The sequence below is a fragment of the Phallusia mammillata genome, chromosome 1 (assembly GCF_965637545.1).
Source record: "Phallusia mammillata chromosome 1, kaPhaMamm4.hap1.1, whole genome shotgun sequence".
Lineage (NCBI taxonomy): Eukaryota > Metazoa > Chordata > Ascidiacea > Phlebobranchia > Ascidiidae > Phallusia > Phallusia mammillata.
In genome coordinates this window covers 25,374,809-25,398,459 of record NC_137252.1, presented here as the reverse complement: position 1 = coordinate 25,398,459, position 23,651 = coordinate 25,374,809, and the positions used below count along the sequence as shown (strand labels likewise).

Genomic DNA, 23,651 nt, shown 5'->3' with positions numbered 1-23,651 from the left:
ATATATCTTAAGGAAATCATATTTTGACAGCCTATTAAAGGCTTCATACCGAACTTAATTGACGGATCAGTACATGAGAACTGGTTTGTTGTTAGGGTCCATAGCAACTAGTAAACTGTTTACTAATTTTTCCCACCTAGAGAGTGGTAAACTCCATGCAGGCAATTTATTAACCTCCATAGGTTGTACACAACTACTTTTAGGCTGTTCATGTTATCTGACCTGCATCGCATTTAAAACCTCTACTTTCCGGTATGGTTACTGGAAAACCTTTATATTTTGTGTCAGTGATGGACAGAAGTTTTGTGAACATTTCTACTCGATCTGCGAATTTGGTTTCGGTTTCAAATCGAACGGATATTTAATTTGGCTAAATCAGGTTTTTGCCGCACCAACGCTTAGTCAAAAGAAACAAAAATCGTACTTTTAAAGACTAATTTCCTGTAATAATATGTTATCCAAACCGTATGTTCAGTTTTTAGTCGAAATGCAATTTGTTTAAAGGTCGTATGCTTTATTGCCACATTTGTAGCGTAGGCCTATATGAATAATTAACGTTTAATCCAAACACCTGAAATGTTTTGGAAAACTGCCAATTAAACAAGTAAACAGTTGTTTCGAGCTTTTTGTAATGCAATGAAATATACACAATGCATAAAAACAAATGCATCTCAATTCCAGCCGCAAACTAGTTGGAAGACATGATTCCAGACATCCAACTCAAGTAGTGTGCAACCTAAACACGCACAATATAAACTGTATAGTAAATTGGGTAACGGACACATAACACATCTAGTTTAAAAACAGCTCTTAAAAAATATAAATTACTTACATTTGTGTAAACTCCTGGCTTATCTTTTTCACCACACCCAATTCCCCACGAAACCACTCCCACAAGACTGTATTGACCGGAAGATTTTTTCGTCACCAGAGGGCCCCCGCTGTCCCCCTGCAAAAATATTTTGTTGCTAATTAACCATCGACTAATAGAAATTACACTCAATTTAAACTTGGCCACTTGTTTACCAAATTTGAAAATTTTCGCCAAAAGCTAATTCAGAAAGACTTACAAAAATAATTGCATCCCGAACACATTTTTTTCAGTTATTACAAGCATAAAATGTGTCTTTTGAAATTAAACTTGTATCTTTTTTATATATACTCCACTTAGTGTTGTAAATCCCATTGCTCTACAGTTTTTGTAGTCCCTTTGCTTCAAATCCGCGGTGAGTTAAAACGGCTTTTGGGTGAGGATGTAAATGTATATCATCTACTAAGTATGGGGGAATACTGCAAATTTTAAACTAAAATTTGTCTAAACGTCCTTGCACCCACACTTAAAATAAGATTGCGATTGGTAAACTCACAACTCGTACTACATTTCATTAAAAGCTGTATGATAGAATGCAAGGTGGCGTACCGTACAAGCGTCTTTTCCTCCACTACGATACCCGGCGCAAAGCATTCCAGCCTTAACAGGAGGCAAAAGTGTTTTGCAGAGACCTTGATCCATCAATGGAACTTTTACCTGCCGCAGAACCCCGTTGTCACCGGTGTCTGTAAATTGCAATAAGAAATTGTGCTTTTAAAAATGTGGACACAATTCCCGTCATTTTAATACCTATTTTTTATCGAAATCTAACGTTGATTATTGTTTAATCTTTTGTTTGATAACTGTTAATACAAAGTCATCATACATTTAAATATGTAAACCATCCTTGTATTTCCCGATAGCTTTTTTCTAATGCATGCAAGGATAAAAAAAATCCCGAGGTTTTGAAACCATATCAGCCTACAGTTGTTTTCGGTTTTTAACCTGAGCATTAGGTGAAGTTTAAAACTAAAATTTACTTTTTGTGTTTCCCCATCCTGTGACAGTCAGTACAGTTCCAGCCGCTGGAAGGTCTTGCATGTTGTTTGGCAAACAAATTGTTGTAATCTTGTCAGACATTTGCACAGGACTGGATAACTTAACATAAATAGTTATGTTATGACTATATAACTTACGTAAAATAACTATCTCAATACAACCAAATATAAAATCAAATACAACCACTTGTCTTAAACCGGACAATATTAAATGTTGGAATAAATAAAAAATCGACTTATGCCAGTGCTCTTTTTGTGCAGCGTATTTTAACCAAAAAAAACTCTATTTAAATAATACATTTTGAAAACCGAGCAAAAACAAAAAAACAAGAAATTTTTACCACCACTTAAAGCACATTTTTATGCGCAGTTGTGGGCCTTTACTTTACAATACGTCGGTTGTTATGTGGCTAAGTATTGGGAAAGCTTGAAACCCCTAACGCCTCAATTGAACAGCTCTGATCAAAGCCAAGTAGTAATCCTGTAGGCCTGAAGTCTTCTTCTGTATTTTTTGCCATTGGGAGTAAATCGGAATGTCAAATAGTTTTAGTCTAACCTTCGCTAATGCAATATCGTGCTCTTTTGTTCTTGTGTTGTACAACGCGTGTTTGAACACACCAGAGAAAAAAACGCGTTGTTCGCCAGCATCTGCTTGATACTTGTGGTGTTTTCCAACATATGCAGCGTAGAACATCGGGTTGTTAGTGCTATTTAAAATAACGCAGACCGTTTATACGCTATTGAAATAAAAATCTGATTTCAAATACTTTATTTAATCAAAATGTTATTCCTTTACGAAGGACCGATGACTTACTACGTGAAGCAATGCGCAGCTGAAAGCACCCACTGATTCGAGATGAGAGAGGCGCCACAAAATGCCTTGTCACTTTGACGATGTCGAATTGAAACCTGCCACGGGTAACTCCCAGGAAGAGCTTCCGTTCCTTAGAAACAGATTGAATAATGTACATTTGCCTGTGTTGGTGGTGACAGAATTAGAAAATGCCTTGTGCAACCGTGTGTTTAATTCAGATGTTTTGTTTGTGCAGTTGAAACTAGTGATGCACCAAACCGGCCTGACAAACTTCGGGCCGAACCTAAAATTTCCTCTTTTTGATCTTTTAAACTAAACGTTTGGTTAAAATTTGAGTTTTTAACTAAACGATTGTGAAACTTTAGGAAATGAAAACATAAACAAATGGTGCAATGGCTGAAATGTTTTGGCCAACCGAAACCTCGGAGAACCAAGTTATAGATATTTGCATGTTCTTACCTCCAACTATTTTCGGCATTAAAACACTGTTCGGTTTGATCACTGGAATTCCACACGATACAATAGGTGCGACAGTGGTTGGTGGTGGAGCGGGTGTGGTAGCTGCAAGTTGCAGAAAACCATTTCGTAAGAAATTGAAACAATACAAACCAGAATAGATTGTAAACACGTGTTGTTTAAAATGGGCAAAATGAATACATTATTGTAAGCATTAGGATATTAAGAGAAGGGCCATAGGAAGGCACCCACCATGAAGAATTTAATTGATTTACTGTTTTTGCCCTATATAACCGTTTTAAACGTACAAAATTGTACGGTTAGGATCCCGTTTAAAGTTTAAGCCAGGGGTTACCGTACAACCCAAATCCAACCCTAAATACCAATTCAATTTAAAATCTTGTTTTATGAACATTTGAACTTACGTTGAAAACATTTGTAGGCAGCCACAACTGACTGGATGTCTATTGTCGTTAAACCTGCTTTGTTCCTAAAAAACACAAAAATATTTAATTTTTTGCTTGTTTTTTCTATACCACGTTGACCTACATTGGCGTGTAGTCAAAGTTTTCAAGTAGCTCTTGGTTTGGATCGGTAAAAGCCGTATCTGTAAAACGGATAAATTCAGTTTCGTTACAAAGCTGGAAATGCGTTTAAATCTAACAGAAATATGTCAACGTTTATTAAAACATACAATCACTACAGTTCAAACGTAACTGATTTCTTCTCGATATTAACTTTTACTCTATAAAACTTTGTACGAACTCACCAACAAAGTTCGGTCTTCCGAGTCCTATTGCGTAAATGAGCAGAACAGCCAAATATCGAGGAGCCAAACATCGCCTTCCCACAGTAATCTGTAGAAAATTTTCGTTAATTTTACACACACAAAATCGTTCTTTTTTCCTACAATATGAATAATTTGAGTAATACATGAGTATGGTACTGTAAATGCTGCAGGCTGCAGACACTGCTTATTACAAACAGTCCAGCCGGTTTCCTCGCGTAATTTGTTGCTGCTAAGCCCGACATGAAACATCCGATCCGCAGTTTCATATTACAACAATTTAAACCTAAGTTCTCAAGTTTTCGAAAAGTAAATAACTTTTTCGTTTTCAAACCTTCCAAGGCAATCCCACCTACTGGAGGTCTTCGGACCCATGTTAAAAAGCACCGGTTTATGATAAATTGCTAATTTTCTTTACCCGAAGTGGGTCTAAGGCTTAGTTTGGAAAGATTTTAGATAATGCAAATGAAATAAGGCAGCATAAACCTTTTGATTTCCACCGACTCTTCCCTTTTCTGACCAGCATCGTGTGCCTACGTCAAACGTGACATAATCATTGTGTACCGTTGGATCGCGAGGAACGAAACGAACGCAAGTCCCGCTGGTGAATTCCTCGAAAACACTGATCAGGTTTGTGATCACTGACTGGACTTTTTCTGTGTGTAAATTGTACATACAGCTCTTAAAATCAACTATCAATATTTCGTCACTATAGGTATATGATAACTTGGCAATGAGCGATTTTTTTTAGTTAACAAAACTTAACAAACCAAACGCCTTTTTGGTTGCTAACACGTTATTCGCACAATCAACTTTTAGAGGCCTGGATTTGAGCTTATATAAAGGATGTTATATTATTGGATTGGATTAGAGCTTATATAAAGGATGTTATATTATTGGATTGGATTAGAGCTTATATAAAGGATGTTATAAGTTTAACATAACCAAACGCCTATTTGGTTGCTAATGCATTTTTCGAAAACCTTTAGATTAGATCTTTAGCTTTTTTAAGCTAGGTTTTATATTCGTGAAACGTTTGTGTATTCTGTAGTGTTTTAAAATTTTTCATTTCAAACTACTCACGAATGCGAGCCGAAAGAACATATGGTACCAAATAGTTTCCTTCTACATCGATGTAGTTGTTCCACAGTGTAGAAACTACCGGTCGAATTCGTTCGTTAACATTCTCTTTAACACCTGTAATTGAAATGTTAGATTTAAATAAAAAAACATAAATGTTTTTAGTCTAAAAGCCGTAGTTCTTAATATGACGTGCGCGCCCGCAAAGAGTACTAATACTGGTTTAAAGTTATAACCAAGTTGAACATTTTTGGCATTACCAAGCTTTTTTTCTTGCTTAGAATTGAGGATGCCATTAAGTCGGCGAAATCGATATTTTTTACAATACATTGCAAAACAAAAAAACACGGACTGATTTAAGTGCACTGAAAGCTTCAGTTTACCAAGTTGAAGTGCGGAATTTAAGTTGTCGTCCAATTGTTCGAGTAAGCTCCTTAGCTCTTCTTTGTACATATCATCATCAGATGAGGTTTCGAAACTTTCTGCACAAAAAATGAAAACATCGATGAGTTTGTGATTAAGCCAAAAGTGTTGGTTTATCAAATGTACACACAACGAGCTGATAGGCTAATTGTCAAATTTTTAATTCGCACAGTTTGGGCATTTGAACAAAATAATACAAAATGGCGGGAAAAGTATTATTACAGTTGGTATCAACTACGGTAAGTTTTGGCTTGGATACGGCATTGTAAATACTCGACATATGTCCTTATATTAATTTATATTACACATTTAATTTTATGTAAAAACATAACAATGCTAATTTTAGATATAATGGCAATTTCCAGTCGTGCATATACCCACCATAGCCTAGTCGATTTTTATCCGTACATGTCGAAATACAGCACAGCCAAATTTAACGTTAAAACATACGGCATTAAACTATATTAAAACACATACCTGCTGTGGAAAGCAAAATCCCAACTAGAGTACAAACTAAGAAAAAGTTCATTCTGATCTGTCTTTCGCTTTAACCTTCCTTCAGTTTACTATCAACTAATAAACGCTAAACTTTTCCTTTTATCTAGCAACCCCCTTTTTTCTCAATTGTTTTTAACATACTGTTCAGACTTCAGGTTGCACTGCAAGAGGCTAAGACCGGGAGAAGCGGCAAGAAACTCAACTTTGATTGATTTTAACTTTGAATGCCTGGGAAATATCCCAGAAAAAGATTGATTGTCACCTACAGGAAAGGAGGTATTAGGATATTCGTCTGGGTAATTTGATATTGCTTGTTGCAAGTCGCGCCGTTCGGTCAAACCAAAATCATCACAAACAATTACACTTGAACTTACAAAGTCGGTTCAGTGATGTTTGGTTCAAAAATAAACCACTAAATGCGGGCATATAAATTATTTTTGAACAAAAAACACATACTTGGTCATACATCCTGAAATAAATAAATTTGGTATATATAATTTAACAAAAGAGATTTTTTAAATTTTAAATATTGTTGCAATTTATCAACCCCATTATCTGCACTTAAAAAACGGGACAATATCGACTTGGGGTTAAGATAAAAAAAAAATGAAAAAGACTGGTAGAGCAGCTACAACCAAGGTGAAGGCAGTTCTACGTTAAAGTTAGCGACATTGTCCAAGGCGAATCGATGTGTACTAGAAATCATTTAAAACTGTAAGAAACCAATACGCTATTGGCAAAGTCAGGGGGAGGACAAAATGCTCATGCACCCTAATTTTGAAATGTACAAGTTTGGTCTCATAACTGTTTGTTTTGAACCAACTTGTGTAAGCATAGTTCGTAATTACATGCGGTTTTATTTATTAGTGTTATTCGGTTACCTCAGTCTACAACCCATCAGCAAACAAATTTATCCTCAGCAGATGAAATGTGATGCCCTTCTTGACTGAAAGCTGAACCCGTCTTCCGTAATATTTGCACGACAAGCTATGATTAGACATTTCAATTTTCCAGGATGTAGCGAGAATGATCTCATCTTCCTCATCAAGATATTTATCTTTTCACATTTCTACTCGACACCTGTCTCTATAAACCCGAGGAAATGTCCATTATTGCTGTGGCAAGCATGTGACGAGTTGTCGTTTATAGTCAAATAAACAAAAACAAATGTTATTAATATTGTGTCTTCGAGTGACATTTTGTTGAACTGACGTCAATATCGAACCTTTTTTTATTGTACTTCCAGTCATTTCTATTTTTACATTTTTCTCTCATCTATCCGTGCTCCATAGAGTTTTTTGTGAACAAATGTCACAAATAAATTGACATGTTTGCATTCTACCAATGTTGTAGCAAAAACATAATTGTACTAAAAGTCGTTGACTTTCTACTCTTTTGGGATCAATCTACCTGTTGCGACGACTGTATGTTGTAACGTATGCTATAATGAAAGGCACTCGGGCAATCGGGAGGGTGTATAGCAGTGCTCTTCAACCTTTTTAGTGGCACGGAACCCTTAATGTATTTTGTCAAACTTTGCGGAACCCCTCATAAAATAATTATAATGAACAGGGGCGGCTCGTGCGAGGGGGCTGCGGAGCTGCAGCACCCCCAGTATTTTTACTTGACATTCCTATTCCAAGTTGTTATACAAAACAATCTTTACATATAGTTTTTATGTTTGATCAGTGTATACTAAGAATAACATTATTCGGCCTTTTATTAAAATAAAATAAATAAAAATTTTGTATTATTTAAAAGAAATTTAAAAAAAATAATAATAATAATAATAAGTTATCTATGGCGGAGCTGCAGCTCCAGTTTCGTGACGTTTCATGACGTTTTCAGTTGTGCGCATGCGCACTTGGAAAAGCTACATGCCGGGCGAAATAGGCGAGAGGGGGCTGTGGCTCGCGCAGCCCCTCCCGTGACGTAGCGCTGGTTGTGTTGTCTGCTTCGCGTCAGTGAGCTCCAAAGCCAAACCCGTGTGCTGTGTTTTTAAGTTCGACAGTGAGTGTAGTTAAATAATTATTTTGCTATCATTAAATTTATTGTTTGACTGTTAGTCGTGACTTTTTAAGATGACTGCAAGTGGGTTTCAGTTTTTACAGTTATCATTGAATTAAATAAGTGTATCTAACACCTTGAAAAAGAAAAAAAGGTCATCTAACACCTTTAAAAGTCACAATTAACCTTTATAATAAATAACTGAATTAAAAAGATTTATGAAAGTATGGGACAAAACGTCTGCTACTCCAATGTCATGCAGGAATAAGCAACAACAAGAAATACTCAGTTTTAGTTCCTAATGCTACCAAAGAAAAATTAAATTTGTGACTGTGAAGTTAAATGCCTCACTGAAATTCAGGCAATATCAAATGCAGAACAAACAACTGCTAGCAACAGGAATTTTGAAATGAAGACAAAAAAAAAGAGTGAAGACAATTTAAAGTGTGGCTTTCTTAACACACCATGTTGACAGTATTTGCAACCAATTGCAGTCATGTGTATTGATATAATGGACATGTACTGTTTGTCTGAACAGTAGCTGCTAAATTGCTTCACAGGAAGTGTTTCTTAAGAATGAACATTCTACAGACAAGATAATAGTGACACCAAGCACATCCTATTGTTGACAAAGAAAAGCTAGTTACTCAAATGAAAATGTTTCTGTAGATCTGATGTTCATGATTACTTTGAAAATAATTAATCTAGAGATGATGTTTTGACAAGTTAAATTACTAGGATGAAAAATCCTTTTTGCTGTTTCCATGATTCTTTCAAAGGCAAAACAGTTCTTTTTAACACTGAAAAAGATGCCAATTTTTCTGAGGAACACCAATATTTCCCAAAGACTTGCACTTGCAGTGCTATAGTAGTAAATCGAAAAACAGTTTCTTAGTTATCATTTGGGATTAAGGAAGAAGCTATCAATTATCATGCCCAAACTATAACTTCATGATTCATTTTGGTTGGAAAAAGGAACCACAAGATTTAATAATATGGTTTAAATTTAAGTGAGAGTGTTGTAAATTTTAAAGCTTGAAGGCGTTTTGCACTTAAAAAATGAATGTTAAGCTATTTGACAGCAAGCAGCAATTATAGCAGCTAAGAAACTAAAATACAATCAATAGTCTGCACACAAAAATTCAAGAAAGATGTTTAAATGAACAAGTTCTGAAACCAATGTAATGTGGTTATTAAATTTGTTAGTTATGATACCAATAAAAAGCTGTATGGCTAGTTTTTTTGTGTGACAATAATCTGTGAAGTGTCATAGAATATGTTGAAAACGCTGACTGTGACTAAATTTACTTAAATGAAACATGTCAATTTTTGTTGTCGAACTGAAATACTTCGACCTTTTTCGACTCATTTATATCGATTTTTTTTCTATATTTCTGTTGTGTTTTACCGTATTTACAACCGCTTCGTTTCGAAGCTGTGCCACGTGTGTTTTTGTTTTTCACATTATTACTGAACGTTATTGTGTTTGGCCCGTCGCTGTGCAAGTAAACAAAATACGCAAATGATGCCGTCTGCTGTTTACACTCGTGTACATTATTGCGTAACAAAAATTACGTCACAATGGAGTTGCTAATTAAGATTTGTATTACTTGCACAAAACAAGTGGCTAGAAAACTAGAAATGTAGCTTTTCAATATATTGCCAACTTATATATGTTCAGTAGAGGCTAAAATTTGTGGGGGCAGCACCCCCACAAATTTTAGGCACGAGCCGCCACTGATAATGAATCTAATACAAGTAGTCTACATCAAAGAAAAAAGATCAAGCACATCATAAAGGTTGACTTCAATTCAACGATTCACTAAAACGTATTGCCATGTTATTTGGAACGGTCGTTTCTACATTTATCTTGCAATTTAGCTAGAGTGTATCAAGGTTGTGTTTATTACGTCACAATTAATCAATGGTGTAACAAAAGTTAATTACATGGTTTGGGCGAGACTAGATGGTTTAGCAGTTTGAAACAATGATATTATGAATCATTCGTGTTTGAATTGCTACACCAAACCGCTGCGAACCCCGTGCAACCGTTAAAGTTCACGGAACCCCTGAAAGGGTTGTACGGAACCCTAGGGTTCCGCGGAACCCCGGTTGGGAACCACTGGTGTGTAGTATTACCACAATAAACTCAATCTTAACCTTTGAAGCTTAAAAGTGGATAGTAAAACTTTATCAACTAAGTTTATATATAGCTGTTCTGAGTTTAAATTAAAATAATTCCAAACATAAAAAATCCGTTAACAAAGGCTCTTGCATCTCAAATATATATTGAAAAATAAAAAACGATAGTCGGTGGTCAACACGTAAAAGAGTAAACACAAATTCAGAGGGTGTTTTTCTTCGGTCTCACTCATCGGTTGTTGTAGCAGTAATCCAGTTGATGTAGAAAGCAACCTACACATTGCAACAAGGTAAATACGCTTTTCTAGCAAAAACAGGAAACATTTTTTTGCACAACGTCAACAACATTTAAGAGATATCTAATAAGTAACCTTTAAGTTAAATTGCATGTCGAGCCAACGACAACATTTAAAAATCGTATTGTTGCATTATTAATATCAACAGTGACTGCAAAAATGTTTCTTTATTTTCTTCAATTTATCTGGGATTTTGTTTTTCAGGAAATGTTTTAGCGAAAAGTCCCTGTTATGTGTTGCCACATACTAAGTTACTTGTAAAAAAGAAATTACTAAAAACAATGAACACAGTCTTACATCGGTATAAACACCCGGTTTGCCAGCTGCACCACAACCCTTTCCCCACGATACAATTCCAACAAGACTGAAGATGCCAGGTTCCTTTTCTACCACCAGAGGCCCACCGCTATCTCCCTGGAAGAGATTTGCAATTGACTCAAATTCGGATGTAAAAAGTCTCATTTAGATTCAAGCGTCAGAGGGCCATGGGTTCGAATCCCGTGAAAAGAGCTCGCTAGCGACTTGATAAGAAACAAGTGTTGATCAAAATTATGACTAAGGTTCCCATTAAACGAGACGTGTTGCTTAATACTTAATTGCTAACGGCGGTTGCTTAAAGACATTTGATTAGAAGTCCTTGGGTTTCTTATTTTGTGTGCCAATTGTATCGTTGTTTGCGTTTTGTGCAATGCGGTATTAATTTTGGATTGTTATATATTACCGTTGAAATGAATAGGACGTTGGTTAAAACAATACATTTGGCAGAAGAGCATTATTTAGTTTATGGAAGGTGCCCTGATTTGTGATTTACATACCCAACATGAATCTTGTCCACCCTTCTCATATCCAGCACAGATTTGTCCCTTGCGAACCTTCGGGTACAAACGTTTGCACAAGACGGATCGCATTAACGGCACTCTGACTTGTCGAAGCACGCTGTTATCTCCGGTATCTAAAATTAGAAACGTTAACACCAAAAAAGCATGCTAATTACATTTAGGAAGTAAATTGAAATGGTCCACTTTTAGCACATAGTAGCAGTGATCTAGAATTACATACGCGATTTTAGCTACATCGCTAAGCATATAACTTTAGAATCAATGATGTACTCGACTAATCTTAAACGAATCCAATCAAGTTGCTCACAACATTGGTCAAAATATTAGTTGATTATTTTAGGTGGTAACTTTACTATGCCGAATAACATACCAAAAGTTTCACCCCAACCGGATACAATCAACATAGTGTTTGGGTCGGGAACATCCAGAGTTGAAGTTGGTAGACAAACTATTTTGATTTTGTCACTCATTTCTACAGGTTTCCAAAGCTTTACGAATATTTACAACAAAAGTTAGGAATTTAAACACCTTCGTAGTTCACTCCCTTGCCTTTAACAAGGTGATATCATTTCGAAAGGGGTTTTGAAAGTTTTCATGGGCAATCAGTTTTGTAAACTTTACTTGAAGTTCGTCTACATCTTTCCTTTTTAAGTGATGTTTTCCAACATAGCCATTGTATATGGCAGCATCCATGCTAAAATCACAAAAACACTTTATTTTAAACTGAAAGTAATGTTAGATGTAAAAAAAATTAGTCGAGCTGCTTTTAGTAACTTGTAAAGATATGTACGACAGTTAGTTGATCCAGAACTATGCAGGCTTTAACACATGGAGGTCAGTTACATTTTTACACTTTACACTAAATCGAACAATCTAAACGATCCCATTTAGGACGCACGAGCAGATATTACACGAGTTTTATAAACTTGTTTGTTTAAACAGTTCTTTTCGATATATGAGTTACTAACCCAAAGTCTATAAAGCAGTGGGTTGCGGACAATATCCACAAAGGACCAATGAGAATTCCTCCACAAATATGACGATCATATTTCTTTAAACGGATTGACACCTGCCATGGATGACTACCTGGTATAGCTTCCTTACCTAAATGTTGCACATACATATTACAAGGTTTAGTATTTTGAGTGACGCGGGTCATGTGGTTTTCCTGGTAATATTTGGTATAAATAGGAATAGCAATGATTTTGAAATATAATGTACAGAAGGAATGAAAATAAATTCAGTTCCTAAAATAATCATCTGCTTTATTAAATGTAACATTTTATGCGTAAACCATCCCAATTCATGCTTAACACATTGAAAACGAAGCAATGGATATTAAATCACAGACTCTCTTCTCTTGCTTTTTACCAAGAAGGCAAAGAAAAAAGTTGACAAAAAGGAGTAAAGAAGTAAGTTAAAATATACCTCCAATTATCTTCGGCATCATTATTTGAGGCTTGACTACAGGTTTGCCACAAACAAGAGGTGCAATAGTTGTTCCTGGAATGGCGGTCGTGGAAGCTGGCAGGGAACGTGTGTTATTTATTTTTTTGCTAACGTAAGACAATACCTGTTTCAACCGTAATTCTTATAACTCGAACCCACCTCCAAAGCATTTGTAAGCCTTTAACAATGCAGCAACCGCCATTGGTGTAAGATTGTATGGGGATCTAAACATAAAACATTTTTAAAAAAGTCCACACAATGTATAGTCTACGTCCCGATTTTGGTACAATCTATTTTTTTTTAAAACAAACTCGAAAAATGTAATTTACGCTTAAACATTAGGTGTGAGTTATATAAAAAAAAAAAAGTATAACGTACTTGGATTTGAAATTCAGGGACAAAATGTCTTCTTCGGTGTACTCTGTATTGTCAATGTAAATTGTCATTTTATGCTTTGGCTACATTTTAACTTATTTCGTACCTTGTGTAAAGTCTTTGTAAGCTTTGCCAACACCAAGAGTGCGAAGGATAAACAACGGCAAATACCTCGAGCATTTCAAATTAAAATACACCTATATGATTAGGAAAAAGGCTGTTTCGTTAAGTGTGATAAGAATAATAATTAATAAACAGCAGTTTGTGAAAAGATTTTCTGACCGGCTGGTTTCCTCCTTGGCGACCAACTTGATAGAAACATCTCTGATATGGTCGAAATATAAAAGTAATATAGTCCCGATGCAAAATTGGACTGTACTTCACAAAACGTATGCATGTTTTTTCACCATATAACAAAATAGACCGACTCAACACGTTTCTTGCTTCTGGTTGGCCTAAAAACGGTTAAAAGAATAAAGTTTTTGGAAGGTTTTCTAATTTGGAACACAATACACATGTGTTCATAAGTTGACAAGTATAAATAAAACAACTTAATAGACGTTAAAAGCGACATGCTTTATTATTTAAACGTTGACAAATGATCGTGCCATCTTTGTTGATATAAGAGGGTGTCGCTTTTTACGTCTATGTGGGCTTTTACCTTCGTCATTAAACAAGGTATTTGTTTATTATATTGTTTCAAACCAATACACTGCAAACATTTTCCACCGAAACATATGCTGAAGCTTGCCAATACGCCTTCAATGTTAACCTTTAACTCACTACTGCCACCAAGAGGTCATTAAAATGTTGATAAATCAGACAAGTTTTTCGCAACTATGGCTGTCGTAAAAGGAACCAAATGATTGTTTTAGGAAGCCTTAAAAGTTACTCCACAAAAATCCGGACTAACCCAACAAATAAAGTTTTTTTGAAAATGTCAAGAAATACACTATGCGGTCGTTTTGCGGTGAAATATTGAAATATTTACCATAGACACTACGATCAATCCTATACGGGACGGTATGAAATCCATTTGAATTTCTCAAATTATTCCACAATCTTCCAATCACGATTCGCGCCTGCTGTCCACTACCGAACTGGTAATCAATGTCATCACCGACTGCAATACAGCAAAATGATTAAACCAAAGTTTCTTGTGTAGACTATTCCCACAGTTTTTGCAACAATAGGTCTGTGAGAAACATAAACAATGTTCGAATTTGAGCTAGAAGCTATATGGTCGCGAGCGAAGTTGGTACATATAATTAGCTTTCGATTTAGGTCTACGAACTTTAGACAGAATGCCTACGTAGTTTAGACAGACAGAGCCTACGTAGTTAAGACGTAGGCCTACGTATTTTAAACAGAAAAAATGCGTAAATTAGTGCGTGCTAGTACTTCGCTCTTCACAACGTGGTGCGTATATATTATTAGATCACAACGGCAATTGCATGGTGTAGATTTTCATATTCGATGTTTTACAGTTATTTAGTGATTTAACTATTGACCCAAATTACAGAATGCAATCAAAATTGGTCGCCAATTAGGCCGAACGGTTGGCGGTTTTTGATTTTAATAACACATATGCTATCTTACCTTCTTGCTGGTATTCCAAAAATTGGTTGGAGTATATTTCTTCTTGGAGGCTGTTACCTTCTGTAAAAAATGTTTTTGTCAGAAATTTACAGTTGATTTTAAAGGCTATAGCTCACGAAAGAACTAAAAAAAAACTGTTTCAAACTTATACTTTACCAACCTGCAAGGCATAGTCCGTAAACTGTTACCAGAAAGCAAAACAAAATCTGCATTTCTGGCTATTTGTTTCTTTTGGAAACGCAAGCTAACAAAACACTGTTAACCAGGCCAATACCAAATTTGTACTAAAAATGTCAACCATCTGTGGCACCCGTCATTCTTAACCAGGAAACCTTCGTTTTCTGAAAACCTGTGAATGACAGGATCTCAATCCAGGTTATTTCGCATTGTGTACAACCTTCGTTGCATCAACGATGCCCAAGTGGTTGGATTTTCATTAAAAGCATGTCCACCATAAGATTTGGGCTAGGCTACCTTGTTTCAGGAAAATAAAATATCGTAATCAAATTAAATTTTAAAATGTATGGCCATCAAGTACAAGTTCAAAACTTGTTTCATAGTTCCCTTCAAACAACTTTTTAAGTTTACACCAATAATATTGCGATAGGTAGTTAATTGTTGTCATTATACAGTCCTACATACCAAAATTGTTTGATGCCCAAAACTTGTTTATGTCTCGGTGTTTGGGGTTACGTTATGATCATGTTAACTATGCAGTTTATTGGTGGCCTAAAAACGTCATAAAACGGAAATGTACGCCAAACAGGCGGTTATTTTTCAATCGTACAATGTTGTACAATCCTATCACTTTAACTCAGCATGTGTTTTTTACCCCAATCGTTTTGGAATATAAAAATAATTACTTAAAAATCAATATGAAAGTACATTTTTTGGTAACTCATCAATTGTCAGGCACATTTATTTACGACTGTAAGCTAAAATGGTCCAAAACCGACGAGAATAAAATAATAAACAGGAACAATTATAAGTTTATTGTTACACTATATATCCCTTATGCCAGTGGTTCTTAACCGGTGGGAAATTTCCCACTAGTGGGAATTTAATGTTTTCAGAGGGAAATTATGTGAGTCAGAAGTCACCAAACTCGGGCCCGTGGTTTGAAATTAACCGTTGAAAGTTTATGTAATACAATATTTTCCCCAAAAAACATGTAATTAACTTCACCTAGTATTACATGGCGCATAAAATCCAAAAATCGTTTGTTACGTCACAGACATTACTAAAAGTATCAATGACTTTGTTTGTGTTCGCGAATAAATGCATTTGATCTGTTGATTGTGATGCAATAAATGACTAATGCAAGCACACAAGATTTTTCAAAATTCCACACGATTTTACTTTCTCACTAAATCACTATTCAAACTAAATAAGATTGCAGTGTACCGGTCCCGACCAAATCGCTTCACAAAATTATTTCGATTAAAGAATATTTTTTGTTAATGTTGGGCACAAAACATCATTATAAGAATAACAGAGGGGGAAATTCGAACTTGGTGTTTTACTTCAGTGGGAAACCACACCGAAAAGGTTTAGAACCACTGCCTTATGCGGAGTTTTACAAGAAAACGTGTGCTCTGGGCTTGATTCTGCTGTTGCAGAAAAATCATATTTTAGGAGTTTTGTCAGCTTGTAGGCCTACGTAATATGGCCTATTTCAGAACATTAACAGGTTAATGAAGAACAATATCGTTCTAGGATTTGTCATTTACTGTGCAGTGGCCTCCGACGTTACGGTTTATACTGACAAGTTTCTTTTAACAAAGCGGTTTCTAACCTGTGACTCTTGGAAACATTTTTGGTCGTTATGCAGAAAAGGCACAACAGAGCTTCATTTTGTGGTAACATTTCCTGATCTAATACACACAAAACAATTATTTACTATTTTCGAAAAAACATAGTAGCCTAGTCTGCCAAGTTGCCTACAGCAAACTTCGGTCAATCCACATCTTCGCATAATTTGGACAAAACTTGAGGTACGAATGATTTAATTGTAATGTGGTAAGCAGGTGAGGCTTTGACTAATCGACATCCCAAACAGGCCGAACCTAAAATTCCCGTTTCAAAGGATGTTTTCAACTGAACCTTGTGTTGTTGATGCGAGTGAACTCAATTATGACATGCCAAAATCACTTTCACAATACGGAAGCTTTACTAAACTTGTCAAACTTTGCAGATAACGTACTGGCTCGTATTTTATGCATACAACAATTAGGTAATTTATGACGTTCCATATTGTCGAAAATGAAAGTTTAGGCGTTAATTCCATGCAATCAAAAAGTTCGGTTTCGGCCGAATTTACAAAAAAGTTCGGGCCGAAACCGAAACAAAGGAAAACAGCGTATTCGGCCGAAATGTTTCGGCCAACCGAAACCTCGGTGCATCACTAGTTTCAACAAATATCTTCAAGTGACACCAAACATGCGTTATATCCAGTGGCGGGATTCAGCCGGTTCGCATTGGTTGTATAGAACCATCTCACGAAATTTTATGAGATCAACGAACTGGTTGGCATTACTGGTCAATGGACTTTTTGCAACAGAACCGGCTAAAAATATGACTTTTGTGATAGAACTGGCCGACAAAAAACTTAAATCCCACCGCTGGTTGTATCGCATGTGGATGTTACCAGCAAAAATAGTCTCACTTGGAACAAAAAAGCATTACTATCACAGAGACAAAAAGCGCAGTTTTGTCCTAATAGGTTACAAAACAGAAACAAATTATTAGCTTACAAGAAGGAAACATATTTAGCGCCAAAAAAAAACACGCCAAATAAAGTCTTAATTTATTAATCAACGCAATACGAATGATTGACACTTTTTGTAAGTAGCAGATATGCAAAAGTTTATCATTTCAATGACTTTAAAGAGTTTTATTTGCAGGAGAAAAGCACCTTTTTGTGATTGCAAGTACGATTCAACAATATGGTCACTTCTAATACTTGTATCAAGCACTAAATAATAACCAAACAAGTTTTATAAATATTTGTATTTTATAGAAAAAAAATCTGTTTTCAGCACTCTATTGAAAGTGCAGCAAAAATGTTGTGGGAAATTGCTTTTCTGATTCACAAACCGGATTGCTTCTGATTGACAGTTTTTCTAGACAACGACACGTTTTCAGATATTCAAACTGTTTGACATCTGAAATATCTATAACATAAACTTGAAATTATAAACCTATTACATTTTAAACTATATAATGCTGCTACTTGCCATTTGAATCAAGGTTAATAGATTTCAGATTTGGTACATCCTTTAAACCAGATATGTTGGTAATCTTGTTGTCATTTGCTTCCAAAACCTGTTACAGAATGATGCAGTAAAGTCTGTTGTATTGTGTACAACATTACCCAATTTTGTGACTTAGGTTTTAAGGACAATTTTCGTTTTCACTATTTCACAAGCATTCCTACCTAATGCTGTTTGACTTTTGACTAAAAGTTTATTTTTGACTACATATAAATTAACAAAAAAGGTTGGTAACTATTATCTCAAGTATGTTTAAAAAAGTGGTAAAAAGAATTGTGCTTTGTGTGCTAAAAACAACAGGCAAAACAAAATAAATATTTCAACAAACCTCCAGGCAAAAAAGATTTGCAAAGGGGACAGTAAGATTTTGAAGACAATTGTGAGATATGTTGAGGTGAGTCAGTGTTGGTACAAGTTCAAGATGGCATATTTGTGTCAGTTTCTGCAACAAAACTGATAATTTAGGTAACAAGTAACATCTCTTGCTCATGATCATGCAAAAGGGGTAAAATTAACCATTCCATGGGCGGATCTAGACGGGGGTGTTTGGTGTTTTGACACCCCCTCGGAAATTTGCCGGGCTCCCATTTTGAAAAAAAGTGCGTAAATTAAATACGCTAAACGTTCCGTTGACCGCTGCGTGAGTACAAGGAGTCCTTATCTCAAAGCCGTGCGCCTTCATCGTATTGTATTGGCTCATCTAATAGTCTATTGTGACGTAACAAGGGTTAAAATGAATAGTTTATTGCGCTGACAATACAAAAGTGATTATCCGCCAAGGACGCTGAAGTCAAAAGTGCTGACTGCACTAAATGTAATGTATTAAACTGTTTTCGCATTTAAACAATGTTAAATCCGACTAAAATGTTTCATGCTAAATTGTTTATGACCTACCAAACACGTAATTGTTTGTCACAAATATTCAATGGATAAAAATCGAACCATGTTGTTAAGGTACATGTAATTGGTAACTTGCCAATGCTTGGCATTTTTTATGCCTTGCGTAGTAACCGGTTTTATTGCATTCGCAACGTTGCGCAACCTATAAGGTTACCCTTCGATTCAAAAAGGCGTTCAGTCCTTTTAAAGTTTTTTTTAAGTAACTAATGTATTTTGATTACCTGGCAGTCACGTTTATGCAGTTTTGTTGAGTAAGCTAGATAGCAGAGCCAAGAGCGATAATTGGAAATTTTAATGATTTCGCTAAAATCTATAGTTTTTTTTGTTTATTAGATAACTGGCAATAAAAGATTCCGCTCGCCTTTGCGAAAGTTGCGAGTTAGGTTGAGGTCTTGTACTTTCTGGTTCGGACCTGCTTGCAATTCTGGACAAAGCACACTGTCTGCCACTTAACGCATCGTTTTGAACTAGTAGACGATTTGCAACGAAACAACCACTTTCCGTTTGACGTTAAATTAAGTATTTAGCTTTGGCGTGAGGCGTATTGTGGTATAAACGCGTTGATTTTTTTTAGCACACATCAGAACAGAGCGATTTCAAATGTGCATCGGGGTAATAGTACTCAGGTCTCAAACCGTGGAGACGATTAAACAGCAAATGGTGCGTCCATGATAATAAAACAGCTTTTCCCCAACCCCAAGTCTCTGTTACGCATTATAGGCACTCCGTAGTTACAAAAGCCTTGCGACCGCAGCTTGTTTGGTGCGTGAGTGACGTCAAGGTTGTGACGTTTTTGGAAAGGGGTATACCCAACTCGTCAGTACCGCATTAGGGAATTTTCCAAATAATTGTTGGACACCCCCCTTAATTTTTTTCTAGATCCGCCCCTGAACCATTCATATTTAAAAATCTAAATTTTGTTGCAATCATTCCTTTTTAAGCAATGTTGAATAAGAGACACTTTATAGACCTTAAAAGAAGCTTGACTAGACAAAAAAAATTGTATAAACATCTGCATTACATGTATTTACTATATACAAGCCGTCAGGATTTTCTCTTTTAATTAATTTAAAATTATGCTTTGCAAAGTTTAATACAACTTAAAGCCTCATAGTTAAACAAATGTTTCAACCTTACCATGCCACTAATATTAAGTCTGTTTTCATTTAAATTTGTCTCAACAATACAATCTTCAATAGCGTATTTGCTTCTCAAGTCCAAATAATATCTCTTCCTTTGGGAATCAATTTCAGTAAGTGCATCAAGCATGGTACTGATTTTTTCTGAATGTTGCTTGGGACTAACCGCTCTCATTAACAAAACCAAGGTTAGCATAACCCCTGGATAAATCAGAAACAAGTTAGAAGGTAAAATGGCCACCCAATATTAGTACAATTACTGACATTTGTTTCCAGGTTCAAGATCATTAAGTTCATTGCAAGAGTTCAACTCATCTTCAAGAACGGAAAGTTTTGCTTGACTTGTATGGTCCTGAAACATTTCCCTGTTTATGGGCAAACAAACTGTTGCCTTTTGGCAATTTTCTTCCAGGCAGCAACTCAGTTTGCTGCTTTCAACTTCACATGAAACTGTGTGCTGCTGCCCCTTTTTAAAACCATCTTCCAACTTACAGAACTGAAACAAGAAAATAGTTTAAAGCATGTTGCACAACAGATATGGTGCAGTACTAAACAGTAAAAACCCTTCCTTGCAATACAAGCATAGCGCAATGTAAAAAAAATTTTTCACAAAGTTTTGTCTGTATCCTACCCAGGTTTAGAACAATTTACAAACAATTACCCGAGTTCACAATTTTTACTTAAATTTATCAAAAAACAATTGTTTATGCAGGCAGTATACACACATTGTTCTGGACATTGCTTTAGATACCTTCTCTATTTTTTTCCCAAAATACAGTAAAATATTAAGTACAGAAGTCATTTTTTTATTTAATGAACAGGGGTTACAAGGTAAGCATGGCAGGCTACACAAAACTGGCAACAAAGTGAAATTTCGCAGCACAAATGACCCAAATGTTGATTGCAATACAGATCCCCTCTTTACTTACCCACAAGTGTGAATATCTCTCAGACATTGATGAGGTCCAGTCCACTGTCTGTGTTGTGTCATCAACTGATAATGTCCCATTGAACATCTGTCAAACAAAATTCCTTATACACCAACTGGTTAATAGGTGCAAAAATATTAAGATACATTTGCAACAAAAGTACACAAAAACCTATCATGATGTGATTATACTCACTTTTACAGGTTTCCGTAAACAACAGAATACACTGGGAGGACTTCTATTTACTATGAGTGACACAATATATTGCTCTTTGTCACCTTAAATATAAAAAAAAATTAAAAAGCATTGCATAATAATCTAAAAGAAAAAAATTTGAACTAAAAATTTAATTTGGTGTACCTCTTCCTAACAACCATCTGTGATAGAACCATGCACTTTGGTCATTTGGATCAGTAAAAAATGCATTTTGCACCAACTCCAACTCTGTGATTCAATGTTTAATTAAACTTTAAACACAACTAGTTTTAAAACAGTGTGGGTTTTTCACAGGATAAGAAATAAATTATGAAACAAAAATTTGACTCAACTAAATAGCCATAATTAATTGGTCATGCTGTAGTACTTAAGATAAAAACGAAAATTGGATGAAATTTTTCACCGGGTTGCCTACACATAAATACAACTACTGTAAAACTCGCCCTCAAGGAGTTTCTTTTCCTCAATTCTTTTAGAATCAGTAGGGTCTGGATAGACTTGTGGCAATAACTTGCTTCGATAATGCCATGAAGAGTAGTTTGAAAAGTTACTGGCAATAATTTTATTGGTCACTTCTATTTCCTTTTCATGTGGCACATTTGAATGGTTGGTAACAAAACGCCTGTAGTCCCAACAATGAACTAAAAAGCACATTTTGACTTGTACTTAAGTTAAATAAATGCACTTGAATAACAACTTACAATTTCTTTCATCAAACTGTAAAAATAAATCACAAAGTTGAAGTTCTCGTTCCCAGTTTGGCTTCATCATATGCAACATCACAAAACACCTGAAAAAGTAAAAATGTCATCACAAAATTCAACACAAAACGAAACATAACAAATCAAAACAGCAATGCCAACACATAAATAGTAACCTGTGATGCCAACATCCATAAGATTTCGGGTTGTTACGCAAACAAGATTCAATAAACTGTAGCTCATTGTCAAACATACTTTTCATTTCATCTTCATTTCTGCAAAACATGTGTTTAATATGCAAGAAAAGAAGTTTTTTATTCACCCAAAATTAGTGGAGTGTTTTAATTTTTTAGTTTAAATCTTCTTCCAAGTCTAGTTTAATATCTAGTTTTCAGCCTATTGGTTGTCATTATAATTATATATTAAAAAAAAAAGAAATTTCCAATTTTATTTCTAATCTAATCTTAAAAACAGTATCAGGTTGGCAAGTTACTTCCATGTCACTTAAGATATTTAGTGTCAGAAAGAGACAAAATGACCATAACAAACTTGAGAGTTTTTAAATGCAGAAAAGCATTTTTTCGATAGTTCCACATAGAAGAGTAGTCTGAGTTGGCTGCAAGCAGGAGCTTCGTTATTTCCATTCCTTCAGCATCATAAGTTTTTGACACAATCTAAACACACACAACAATGGTTAAGACCACAACTGAATATGCCAAAAGTTAAAAATACAGGTTTCATGATTACTTTTTCAAAAGCAGTGTTTGAAGCATTTTGAAATATCTTCAACTTTTTCTGGCGTTCTTTTCTCTTTTCTTCCTGTTGCTCTGCAGTTGTTTTAACTTTTAATCTTCCATGCTAAACACAATCTCAGTTATTTCTAAAGTTATTCACTAAATAAAAGGATAAGATTATGGATATGGATATATATATCCGGCTATCATTATACCTGATAATTAGGGTTGCTTATGTGCAACATTTAAAGGATATGGCTTAAAATCATTTACCATCTTTAATAAGCATCAGCCAACCAGAAACTAACACAGTTTGTCAGCCGTCAATTGTCAAGGGCGCGTCACTTCAGAGCCAGCAGCAAACCCAGCGTCAGACCAGTATACAAATTAAACAATAGGCAGTCAATTTTTTTGGCAAACTTGCATAAAAAAATACAGCAAAACGTCAACATGTGCACAAGGAAATGTGTAGTTGTTTGGTTGTTGTTCAGATATGTTCAATACATTGACTATGTCTATACTATACACCCTGATTACCTGACTAACATCAACTACATAATATAGAGTTCTTCTTTAGTTACGTTTACAACTTGACACGACAAGATCACATGAACACATTTGCAACTTAGGGTAATTACCTTAAACTTTACCAAATCCAATGAGCGTCACGTGAAGTTCGGTTGAAAATCGATGCTGACAAATTCATTTGCCAAGAAAGAGAATAAAAATTAAACCAAGATCAACTATATTGAGCGGTTAAGCACCTAATACTTTAGTGTTAACATACTTAGTGACAGAAGAAAAACCAAGGCCATGAACGATTTTACACGAATAAAATGTGGCAACCGTTGTAGTGGTCATAAACTTCTAACATTATCTATTGCCTGACTAAGTATTGCTCATCCAGCAGTTTTATTGTAAACAATCGACGTTTCGACGTCCTATACAAGACGCCTTCATCAGGATAATGACATAACTTGCAGGACAAATTTCTTTTAAAGCGACAAAATGCAAACCACACACATGTAAAACAGCGATAACAAGATCACGCGGCTGCAAACTCGCACCACCGTAGCGATAAAACAAGCTCAGTGGTGTAAAAGCGACCGATAATTTATCGGCATTA

The 23,651-nt window shown here is 35.4% G+C and overlaps 4 protein-coding genes across 4 annotated transcripts; all 4 read right to left on the bottom strand.

Moving 5' to 3' along the window:
- Positions 1–609: 609 nt before the first annotated feature.
- Positions 610–5,997, bottom strand: LOC145234667 (chymotrypsinogen A-like). Its single transcript, XM_080099385.1, has 14 exons — positions 5,907–5,997; positions 5,390–5,488; positions 5,010–5,123; positions 4,413–4,582; positions 3,909–3,996; positions 3,689–3,746; positions 3,565–3,629; positions 3,143–3,244; positions 2,684–2,813; positions 2,426–2,576; positions 1,852–1,969; positions 1,421–1,557; positions 833–949; positions 610–736 (listed from the first exon to the last, which is right to left on the bottom strand). The coding sequence occupies exons 1-14, from the start codon at positions 5,956–5,958 to the stop codon at positions 689–691; spliced, it is 1,449 nt and encodes a 482-aa protein (XP_079955511.1). The 5' UTR covers positions 5,959–5,997; the 3' UTR covers positions 610–688.
- A 4,199-nt stretch (positions 5,998–10,196) lies between these two features.
- LOC145234216 (transmembrane protease serine 11A-like) lies at positions 10,197–11,738 on the bottom strand. Its single transcript, XM_080098974.1, has 4 exons — positions 11,582–11,738; positions 11,188–11,324; positions 10,670–10,786; positions 10,197–10,349 (listed from the first exon to the last, which is right to left on the bottom strand). Exons 1-4 carry the CDS (start codon positions 11,679–11,681, stop codon positions 10,302–10,304), a joined length of 402 nt encoding a protein of 133 aa, XP_079955100.1. The 5' UTR covers positions 11,682–11,738; the 3' UTR covers positions 10,197–10,301.
- Position 11,739: 1 nt separating this feature from the next.
- LOC145234205 (uncharacterized) lies at positions 11,740–16,570 on the bottom strand. The gene is made up of 10 exons (XM_080098964.1): positions 14,795–16,570; positions 14,635–14,694; positions 14,027–14,158; positions 13,318–13,490; positions 13,142–13,232; positions 13,039–13,081; positions 12,820–12,884; positions 12,640–12,735; positions 12,180–12,315; positions 11,740–11,905 (listed from the first exon to the last, which is right to left on the bottom strand). The coding sequence occupies exons 1-10, from the start codon at positions 14,844–14,846 to the stop codon at positions 11,749–11,751; spliced, it is 1,005 nt and encodes a 334-aa protein (XP_079955090.1). The 5' UTR covers positions 14,847–16,570; the 3' UTR covers positions 11,740–11,748.
- An 858-nt stretch (positions 16,571–17,428) lies between these two features.
- Positions 17,429–22,966, bottom strand: LOC145234194 (geranylgeranyl transferase type-2 subunit alpha-like). The gene is made up of 14 exons (XM_080098953.1): positions 22,799–22,966; positions 22,539–22,649; positions 22,341–22,465; positions 21,968–22,066; positions 21,792–21,880; positions 21,534–21,731; positions 21,235–21,318; positions 21,070–21,152; positions 20,875–20,961; positions 20,210–20,441; positions 19,944–20,146; positions 18,235–18,348; positions 17,871–17,958; positions 17,429–17,807 (listed from the first exon to the last, which is right to left on the bottom strand). The coding sequence occupies exons 1-14, from the start codon at positions 22,799–22,801 to the stop codon at positions 17,677–17,679; spliced, it is 1,647 nt and encodes a 548-aa protein (XP_079955079.1). The 5' UTR covers positions 22,802–22,966; the 3' UTR covers positions 17,429–17,676.
- Positions 22,967–23,651: the final 685 nt, after the last annotated feature.

Excerpts from the sequence above, each read along its gene's own strand:
- LOC145234667 (XM_080099385.1), bottom strand. The coding sequence starts at position 5,958 with ATGAACTTTTTCTTAGTTTGTACTCTAGTTGGGATTTTGCTTTCCACA. Across the intron at positions 5,124-5,389 it reads AAATTCCGCACTTCAACTTG|GTGTTAAAGAGAATGTTAAC; the intron begins GTAAACTGAAGC and ends TTTCAATTACAG. Across the intron at positions 3,747-3,908 it reads CGGAAGACCGAACTTTGTTG|ATACGGCTTTTACCGATCCA; the intron begins GTGAGTTCGTAC and ends TCCGTTTTACAG.
- LOC145234216 (XM_080098974.1), bottom strand. The coding sequence starts at position 11,681 with ATGAGTGACAAAATCAAAATAGTTTGTCTACCAACTTCAACTCTGGAT. Across the intron at positions 10,787-11,187 it reads GTGGACAAGATTCATGTTGG|GGAGATAGCGGTGGGCCTCT; the intron begins GTATGTAAATCA and ends AATCTCTTCCAG. Across the intron at positions 10,350-10,669 it reads AACCGGGTGTTTATACCGAT|GTTGCTTTCTACATCAACTG; the intron begins GTAAGACTGTGT and ends TGCAATGTGTAG.
- LOC145234205 (XM_080098964.1), bottom strand. The coding sequence starts at position 14,846 with ATGCAGATTTTGTTTTGCTTTCTGGTAACAGTTTACGGACTATGCCTT. Across the intron at positions 13,233-13,317 it reads GCCAAGGAGGAAACCAGCCG|GTGTATTTTAATTTGAAATG; the intron begins GTCAGAAAATCT and ends CTAATCATATAG. Across the intron at positions 12,316-12,639 it reads GATGCCGAAGATAATTGGAG|GTAAGGAAGCTATACCAGGT; the intron begins GTATATTTTAAC and ends TGCAACATTTAG.
- LOC145234194 (XM_080098953.1), bottom strand. Across the intron at positions 21,153-21,234 it reads CAGATGGTTGTTAGGAAGAG|GTGACAAAGAGCAATATATT; the intron begins GTACACCAAATT and ends TTTATATTTAAG. Across the intron at positions 20,962-21,069 it reads GTTTACGGAAACCTGTAAAA|ATGTTCAATGGGACATTATC; the intron begins GTGAGTATAATC and ends TTTGTTTGACAG.